Below are 10,337 nucleotides of genomic sequence, written 5' to 3' on the forward strand. Positions count from 1 at the left end.
AGAGAAGGAAGAGTTCCCTCTTACTCATGGGAGGGTCAACTTTTTTGTTCTCTCCAGGCCTTCAACTGACTGGAAGACGACAACCCACACTGAGGAGGCCAATCTGCTCTACTCAGTCTACGGATTCACATATTATATCTCAGCCAGAAACAGCTTCACAGACAAACCCAAATACTGTTTAACCACGTATCTACAGCCACCTTGTGGCCCAGTCAACTTGACACATAAAATTAACCATCTCAAGTGCTGTTAAGTAACTAATTTTCTACTAAGAAAACTGAATTTTTTGATAGTTCAGCAAAAATATGGTCCTTGACTGACTAAATAAATTTCACTTATTTTAAAGAATAATGTATAAAATAGAATACAGTATGCATTATGATTTGTGCCAACACTAAAGAGACAAAAAAAAGCATATTGAATTAAATAGATAAGATTTCTAAATCATACTCTTGAAGGAGAATGATATTCCTTGAACTGGAGCAAAATGTCATCACAAAAATCAACCAATGCAAACCATTTTCCAAATTTACCAAAAAAACCCAAAACAAACAAACAAACAAAAAATCAAACCAAAACCTTAATTCATACAAATGTTTTCAACTTTTAAATTCTTTTGCATAACATGACTTAATCCTTTGATGCTTTCTTCTGTTAGCCTGTACTAGATTTAAATGAGATACATTTAGCACAAAGTTATGTTATTGTAAAACTTAAATGTGCATTTCAAGATGGTCTTTACAGAGCTTTACAAAGCATCATGAACTAGTATCTGAACAAGTCTGAGAACCACTTATCTAAACAATTATAATAAATACATTTAGAATAAGACTGCATAGTTCTCAGCCTAAGATTTGTCATCATAAAGATGTGAATTCTCTTTAAGCTAATAAAATACCAAAATATTTTTTTTCTTGCAAAAGACAAGACTCTAGAGTTTATACGGAAAAACGAAACAAGAAGACACAGACAGCTCTAAATAAAAAAGATGAGTAACTTGCAGGAGGTAGGGGAGGAAGGACAGTTGAGGGGAGAGATGTCCTACCAGATACGAAAACATAATAAAGAGTGTGACAGTGGTACAGAGTAAACAGATGAACGGAGCAGAATGACAGTCTATAACTGTACCAAATACAAATAAAAACTGAGAAATACAGGAGGCATTTCAAATGGATGGGGGTTTTTACTAAAAAAAAATGGTGTGACAAACCAATGCCTACCACTTCTATCAGCTGAACCATTAAGAAAATAACTAGAATATTTAGTAGCATAAATTAATATTTATGAATTGCAAGATAAAAAAATCGACCCATGTTCATCAACAGAGTAACGGTTATATAAATTTTGGTGCATCCATAAAATGGAATGCAATGCAGTCATTTTTTTAAATGAGGCAGTATCATATATACAAATACATCACAAATTGAAAGATACATTAAAAAGGAAAGAGGCAAAAGCACAGAGAAGCCTACATAATACCCTACCATTTGTTTAAACATGAAAGAGAGACAGAAACTGTAAAATAAATATATGACTATCTATGTACAGAAAATTCTGGAAGAATAAACTGTTAACACATTGATTCTGGGTAAGGAAAATGAGTGGGCAGGAAAGAGGAATGGAAAGGAGCCTTACTCCTTTATAACCTTCGTGCCTTTTAAGTTCTGTATTATGTGCATGTTATTACATACTAAAATATACTGTATTTTTAAAAATACACCTGAGAAGTCCAAGTATTTAACATAAGAATGGTACTTTTCTTCTTAGTTTCTCAGTTATTATAGACAAAACTGACTAAGGAAAAGGTATTAAAAAAAAAAAAAAAAAAGAACAAAACTACAAAACTACAGGTAGCTGATAACAGCCAAGAGTTAAGCTGAAGAACCAAAAGTGACCAAAAAACCTAGATGACAGTAAGGTGACTGAGTAAATAATTCATCATTATTATCTTTTTCATACATTTCCAAACAAAAAATTTAAAAAATTTTAAATCACTTAAAGTGCTCTGCAGACATAAAACATTGAGTTTAAAATGTTTACTTTATTATCCTACCTCGTTCCAAAAAGAAGTTATGAACTGAAATGTTATGTTTAAAATGTCTAATCCACTGCAAAGAACTTCCTACTTATTATCCTCTGTCTACAACTCTTGCAGAGATTTGTTGCTGTTGTGTTTGCATGTAGGAAAGAGCTCAAATGTCAGTGATGTTTTATAAATTCTGGTACATTCATGGTTGATATTTCTACAGCAATGAATGCAACATACCATTTAATTAATGATGTGTATTAATAGTTTTATAATTAAGCCCACTACTGAGAAACTGAGTTTAAAACAATCACCTTCAAAAGGCACTATTAAGAAAGTGAAAAGACAACCTACTGAATGGGAGAAAATACTTGCAAGTCATGGATCTGACAAGGGATCTGTATCTAAAGTACATGAATGCTTAACTCAATAATAAAAAGACAAATGACCCAATTTTAAAATGGGCAAGGATCTGAATAGACATTTCTCCAAAGATGACATACAAATGGCCAATATGCACATGAAAATATGCTCAACATCACTAGTCATCAGGGAAATGGAAATCAAAACCACAAGGAACTTTACATCCAACAGACTGGCTATAATCAAAAACACAGATACTAACAAGTGCTGTTAGAGATGTGGAGAAATTGAATCCTCATACACTGCTGGTAGCAATGTATAATAAGGAAGTCACTATGGAAAGTCTCGCATTTCCACAAATGATTGAACAGAGAGTTCATATATGACCTAGCAATTCTGCTCCCAGGAAAAATTAAAACACATCCACACAAAAACTTGTACATAAATGTTCACAGCAATATTGTTCATAGTAGCCAAAAAAGTAGAAACAACCCAAATGTCTATCAACTGATGGATATTCATACAATGAATTATTATTTGGCCATAAAAAAGAATGAAGTACCAATATACACACAAGGATGAGCCTGGAAGACCTTATCGCCAACCAAAGGAAGCCTAGTCACAAAAGACTACATATCCTATGATTCCACTTAAGGAAATCAATAGGAGCAAAGTAAGTTAGTGGTTGCCCAGAGCCAGGGAAGGTGGAGGGAATGGGGGATGTTGGCTAAAAGGCATGGAGTTTCTTTTTGGTTGATGAAAATATTCTAAAATTTACTGTGGTAATGGTTTTACAACCATATGATATACTAAAAACCAAATGGGTGAATTCTATGGTACGTTAATTATATCTCGATAGAACTGATGCAAAACAACAAAATGGTCATGTATGTCTTTGTTTACACTCCATTGCATTTACCAGGGAAATTAATAGTTCCTTTGGTCTTCATAAAGGCCATGGCGTATATCCCTCCAAATAGAAATTCTTTTTCTTTAAAGGAGACAAAAATAAGGAAAGTATAAAAAGAGGGAAAATCTTCATAATTGAATGATTACCATATCTGACATATTTTACCTAGTCATTCTTATATTTTGAGCAGTAATTTTTTCCCTACTAGTATCACATTTTTGTCTTCTTTAAGCACTTCAAGAAACTAAAGAACGCCTAGCTTAATACAAAATGTTCAACTAATTTTCCACAGTTTATTTCTTGATTTATTTCAAGTCTGATTAGTTCCTTTCAAAAATACTTGTTTTGCAGAGATAACGGGAGGATTCATGATATTACAATAAAATGTCTAAAACAATGCCTAGCCCTCAGTAGATTATCGTTATTATGCTGTAAGGGATGGATGATCCTAAAGTTGATGAGGAAAACTGCAGAGAAGGGGGAGGACGTAAAAGCTATGCCCTCCAAAGGCACAGTCATGTGTCGTGGAAAGGAAACCCTTGGCAGATAATCCCACTCCTCGCTGAGAAGCACAGCAGCAGCAACAGCACGATCATCACCACCGCTATTACTACCGCTTCTATCATCTCCATCATCACACAACATTACTCTCCTCCTAAAGCATCTTTTTACATGTCTTTAATTTTTGTTCTAATTATGAAACGTTTAAACATATGGAAACGTCTCCAAAGCCAGTTAATAGGACATCTTATCATTTTCCCCCATTTGTTTCAAAAATTGTTTTAAATATATGTAATATAAGACAACACAGATCCATTTTCATTTCTTTTCTCCCTTATGGTAGCCACTATCTTTGACTATGGTGTTAATCATTACTGTGCATGTTTTAACTGTAGGTACCTGTAAACAATACAGTGCTGTTTTGCATGTTTTCAAACTTTCACCAAATGACATATTGTTTTCTTAGCTCAACATTTTGCTTCTTTGTTATTTTTTAATTCAGTCATGTCGTTTCCCACAGCTCTAGTTTATTCATGAAAACTGTTGGACAGTATTACATTGTATGAATGTCAAAATATATTTGTCCACACTCTAACTAATGAGATGTTTAAACTGTTTATCTGATACGGGTATTGACGCTACAATAAACGTAATTCCTTGAGTTTCCGGGATATAGTCATAGAAGGAGAACTGCTAGGTCAAAGGATACACCTTCAACTTCATTAGAGGTTGCTAAATTCATCTCCCTTTTCACACTACAACCAGCAGTGTAAGAGAGGTCCTGCTTCCCCTCTTCCTCACCAAATCTTAGTATTGTAATACTTTTTAATTTTGCAAACCAAAGGATATAAAGTGGTACTTCATTGACCTATTTTTTCCTGATTAGTAAGATTAAGTATCATTTACTGGTCTTTCAGGTTTCCTCTTATGTGAAATGCCTTTAACAGTTTTGCCATTTTTCTACTAATTTGTGGTATTTCTTAAGAACAGTCGTGGGGGGGGGGGCGGCGGCAGAGAATAGTGTAGGTAACAATCCTTACACTCTTTCCAAAAAACAGTATAAACCTGTTGCTGATTTTCATATCTAATAAAAGGGATTGTCTTTCAATTCCTGCCTTCTCAAAGTTCACAGCTATTTTCCAGACTTTCATACCTGTGTTTCTCAAATCTTTTTGACCACTCACAGGTGGATTCCTCCTTGAGAGCCAATACACATACGCTTACATATTAAGTAAAAAACAGGGCTCTAAATCAATTTCTTCTAAGGGATTAACCACAAGCAAATACACAAGAAAATGACAGTTTGTTTCCATTCTATATAGCCAATGCCACATTTTGGCTCATATTAATATATCATATAGCTTTCATATGGATCAGCACACAAGCAACTATTTTGATTAATAACGGTTTGTTAAAACCCTTAATTAGTAAACGACCATCACATCAGATACATCAGGATGTCTGAAACTCTCTTGTCTAACGAGTTAAGAATTAAGGTACAAATTCAGGCTAAAGAAATGAAATGTTTTAATTTTCAGTCGCACTATCATACAATCAGTTCTTATGGATAAATTTTCTCTGCAGTAGTAAAATGATTTTTCTAGATGTATTAGTGACAGGAGACTATTGCTCAGAAAAGTTAACTTCATTTACACGAGCACTGTCAAATGCCTTGCAAAATAAAGACGCTGCCCTAGAGGCATATAATTATACAGCAAGAAACGGCTTAGATCACTTAATTTAACTCCCACATTTTCAGGTGAGGCACTTGCAATCCAGAAATAAGACATTTCCCTAATCTAGATCCTCTAAAATCTACAAATCCAGGGTTCTTTCCATTGCACCACGCATCTTATTTTAGATTCCCTAGCTCTAAAACTCGATTCCTCTACTAATTTTACAAGATTGAGTTGATGTGATATAGAAATAATGGAAGTACTCCCCAACCCCACACCAATTCTTTCCCCTCCCCTATCCTCCATTATAATATATACAATGAAGAAAATACCTGCCTGCCTGAATTCCTGACAGTAATTAGGTGCGGAGTACTGAGCCCCTGCCTTTTGTTTCAGCGTTAAACCAATAGAAGTTTCAATCCTTTATACCCTATTCAACAACACAGACTAAGCATCGACTTTGCAGGAAGCGCAGTGCACGGCGCTCCTCCTTGCCCGCAGACCACCGACGCCAGGAAGCGCTGGGTAAGGGGGGTGCGGGGCAGACGGGAGTTGAGGTCGCTGGGGGAGAACGGGGCAGGGGTCCCGGGTGCACCAGGGAACAGGCCGAGAGACGCGGGAGACTCACCTTTCCGTAGCTCCCGCTCCCACACGGTGACGATGGGCCGCGAGTGCTTGCGGTGGTGGATGAGCCACAGGGACAGGGTCTGCACGCTCTGCTGCGAGTTGCTCAACTCCGACAGCTTCTTCTCCAGCGCCGCCTCTGAGAAGGCGGACATCCCTCCGACACCGCGTTCACGCCGTCCCACGCGGTGGGGCTGAGGGGAGGAGAGTTTCGCCGCCCCCGCTGCGGCCTCGCCCCCTCACCCCACCCTTCCCCACGCCCTCACCACTGCTGCCGCCACATCCGAGACCGGCCGCAACCCAGCAAGATGGCGTCCAGCCGGCAGTGACGTCACGGTCGGTCCGCGCCCCGCCTCCCGCGAACAGGGGAGGCCGGGAGGCGGGACCTCCGAGCGGAAGGGGCGGGGCCAAGGCTGGCTCAAGAGAGGCGGTGGTGGGGCGTGCCCACTGGCTCATCGCTTAGGCGGGATGGTGTGTGCGAGGCCTAGACCCCTGCTGCTGGGAGAAACTGTGCAAAGGTTAATTATTAATCTGAATATATATGCGTGTAAATTTGGTACAGGCACTTTGGAAGACTGGTGTGATATATTACATTTTAAAATACACCTTTCTTGTGACCCTGCGATTCCACTATTTCTCGTCAATGCTAGGGAAACACCAGCATGTTTGCCCATGGAGCTGTATGCTAGCTGTATGGCCGAGCTCAGTAACAGTGGAGATTTGGGACTTTCACAGCATGGAAATTGCTAAATTAAGTGTGATACACCGTATTACAGAATACATAGAGCAGTTCAAAAGATTGATAAAGCCAGTGGTGGGTGAGTTTTTTTAAGTTGCAAAAGGAAAAGTATAGCACATTTGTTTTACAAAAGTGTGTATTTTATATGAATTCATAAGTATGTAAATGCATGGTAAAAGGTGGAGGAATACACACTACATGAATAGTGGCATCAGAGAGAGGGTCAGGATTGGAGTCCTTAAGCTGTCTATCTTGCTTTTATTTTTTAATTTATGTATTATTTATATAATAAATTAATCTTAGAAATCTCATAATTAATCCAACATTTTGACATAATTATCTTAACTCTGATAATTCACAAAGGGAACAGAAAGATGAATACTGTCATATTCTAAATATTAATGTAAGAAACTTCAAGAAAGTTACGTAAGAAAGCACAGGAATTCCTAAAGCATCTTTTGAGAAGCACTGTTCTAGAACTTTGCCCAAGTAGGCATCAAATATGCCTATTTATGTGTTTGGTTGATTATAAGTGTAGCTTCTTTTTCCCATTTCTAATGTCTCTACAGCTTGAGATTCAGAGATACCTCAGGAGGTAAGGTCAACTCTCCTTCCTCTCACTCCAGTATCAATTCTTGTCCCTATATTCTTCTTTCTCTCCTTTTATATCTTTTTTTTTTTTTAAAATCCAATCTACTTAGTCTAGTTCTAAGCCTTAACTTAGTTCAACTTTAACCTGTTTCCCAAGACCTAAAAGTATTTTCAACAATATTCCTTTTCATGAGCCCTGAGGCCACCAAAATTGCTACACATTCTCTCCCAGATTATGTCTTCACCTGAGACTCCAGCTCTTCCCACTGCCCCTCTTGTCTATCTCAATTCTGCCTGAACTTTAAAGCCCACCTTAAATCCTACCTCCTTTCCTTTCCTAATCAGTCCAGTGCATTCGAGTTCTTTCCTGAGTCATTAACTGACTTGAATGGCTTATTTAGTGCTTACACTACTAGTCTGTTATTTGTAATTATACTTATATGTCACTGAGAGCAAAATCTGTCTGAGGAGAGAATATGTAATACATATATGAATATATATAATACATATATGAGCATATGAATGTATCTCTTCTCTCCCCAGCTAGGCTTTGCTCTCAGTGACATAGCCAAAGCACCAATTCTTCTGTCTTCCCTGGTCCTCAGTCTGATTTGGCTGCTCCTGCTCTGGGCTCCCACAGTATTCTGTGCATGAGTGTACCATGGCTTTTCACACCATGTAGTAGGATCTATATTTATTAATATTGTTAATTATTGCTGTTTTCAAAATACTGTTTATGCCTTTAGGTAATTATGATTAATTTTCATATCTTGTGTCCTCTGACTATACTTCTCAATTTTAAATATAGGCCTCAAATTAAGAACAATGCATATTTGCATACCTAGTGTGATTTCTTGTATGTGTGACTTAGTTAAAACATATAATAAAACTAAGTTTGGGGTTTGTATCCACTTTCCTTTGAATGCCACCCAGTTACCTCTAGTATCTTTTCTCTTGTAAAAAAATCAGTTGATTTCCTGGTTAATTAGATTCAATTACTAACAACTTTTTTTTATGGCTTACACCACAACAGGCATGACATTCATTCGAAAGTCTAAAATCCCTATTGTGTCACACCTAGGAAGGTATGTTTCTGTCTCCACCAAAAAGGAGGAGGGGGGATGCTACATGTTAGGGTAAGGAAGTAATAGCAAAGGGAAATGAATGCCACCAAAGTCTTGGAAGCTCTCCTTCCAAATTTCATAAACTCAGAAAGACAGTGATCAAAATAGAGTTGCTCTCGATATAATATTGGCTGCTCAAGGTGGAATACACATTATCTTAAAAGAAAAATGTACTTACATTCCTACAGACTTCTCTGGAATCTTTAATAGTACTAAAATGTTTCAGGAAACAAAGAAATTAGGAGACCAGGTACTTTGGCTGATTATCCCTTACATGTAAATACTTCCCAATAGCCATTGTCACATCAGATGATTCAACAGTTCATCTTCTAACAAAAGGAATATGAAGTAACTGATTTTAGTTCAACAATAATGTTCTCTAAAACAACCTTTGATGAATGGATTGACAGTGGATCTGAATTTCACAGAATAACATATCTTCCGGGCTGACTTCATCTGCCCACGGTTAAAATTGGAAACTGAGAAAGTAAAAAGATAATCTTGGAAGCTGACAGCTAGTGTTAACCTAAAACAATAAGTCAGTTATTTTTTACCAGCAAAATGAGTTTATTTGGGAACAGAAGAGAATTGCAATTCAGGTCACACAACTATGGGTAAACCACAGACAAGCCCAGTAAAAGGAAAGAGAGAAGACTCTTTTATAGAGGAGAAGAGGAAGTTGAGAGGGGCTGTTACAAACTAAAAGTCCATTGGAGGAAACTGGGAGTTTGAAGTATAGTGGTTTTTCATTGGCTGAGCTGTTGCCAAGCAGGGAGAAACTTTTTTCTGCTCCTGTTCCTAGTAGTAGCTTCACTTCCTGCTGGAAAGACAAGGTTTCTCTTCCTGTTGGGGTCTGTTTTGAGGTTGAGTGTTAAGTGAGAGAGAGCTCCCCATTCTGGTCTCCCAACTCCATTTTAGTTAGGTTTCCCTTTATTAATTTTCATACCATGCTGTAATGTTCCTACAAAACCTTCAACTAGTCCTCACCAGATATGAACAATAATCAGACAAGGCCATTCTGAGACTGTAGTGGAACAAGACAGAGTTAAGGCCACTGTGAAACTATGAAAATTGCTAATGTCTTCCTCTTATAACTAAATGATTACGGTTCCTTTAGCAATGTTATCTCTAGCCCAATCTTAATCCTTTGGCATTCCAGATAAAAACTGCCAAACATCTATCCAATCACCAAATTGCCCCCACTTCCTGACAGCACCCAATCCAGAACGGGCTCCTGATTTCCCTAAAACATCCTGAGAATCACCCAGCACAAGCTCAAATCTTACAATAAAGCCTTCCAATCCCTTCTTAGTGTTACCAAACTCGGGTCCAAAAATCAATACTCGAGAGAGACAAATGTTGCTTTTCATCAGAATGCTGGCCACCTGGGGAGACGGTGGACTCAGTGTTTCTCCAAAACCACCTCTGAAGAGTTGGTTCAACCATGGAAGTTTTAAAGGGAAAGCTTGAGCTTGGGGAATCCATCTCTTTTCTACAAGGCCTGCTCTTTGTCTCAAACCTCATCTTTCAAGGTTTTTCACTGATAATCAGCCCAGGCAAAGCATGGTCAGGGTCTTATGTTCTTGATATAGCTGACAAGAATGTGTAGGGTAGTCTTAGGGTGTAAGGTAGATTGCCTTTCCCAGCATGGTTTTGTGCCAGGGTTACACTAACCTCAATTAACATGATCAATGTTCTTTCCTTCCTAATCCCAGAATCTACTCAGATAAACTAGGGGATTTATGTGTTGCTTTTTTTTTTTTTTTTTAAAGCTAGGGACAGC

The 10,337-nt window shown here is 37.7% G+C and overlaps 1 protein-coding gene across 2 annotated transcripts in view; it reads right to left on the bottom strand.

Moving 5' to 3' along the window:
- Positions 1-6,413, bottom strand: part of RPRD1A (regulation of nuclear pre-mRNA domain containing 1A) — a 55,768-nt gene extending 49,355 nt beyond the window's left edge. For both annotated transcript variants that reach the window (XM_006183404.3, XM_014558159.2), the window contains exon 1: positions 6,105-6,413. In XM_006183404.3, the coding sequence (XP_006183466.1) occupies positions 6,105-6,255 (151 nt within the window). In that variant the 5' untranslated portion in view covers positions 6,256-6,413. The remainder of the gene's footprint in view (positions 1-6,104) is intronic.
- Positions 6,414-10,337: the final 3,924 nt, after the last annotated feature.

Source organism: Camelus ferus, chromosome 24 (assembly GCF_009834535.1).
Source record: "Camelus ferus isolate YT-003-E chromosome 24, BCGSAC_Cfer_1.0, whole genome shotgun sequence".
Classification (NCBI taxonomy): domain Eukaryota; kingdom Metazoa; phylum Chordata; class Mammalia; order Artiodactyla; family Camelidae; genus Camelus; species Camelus ferus.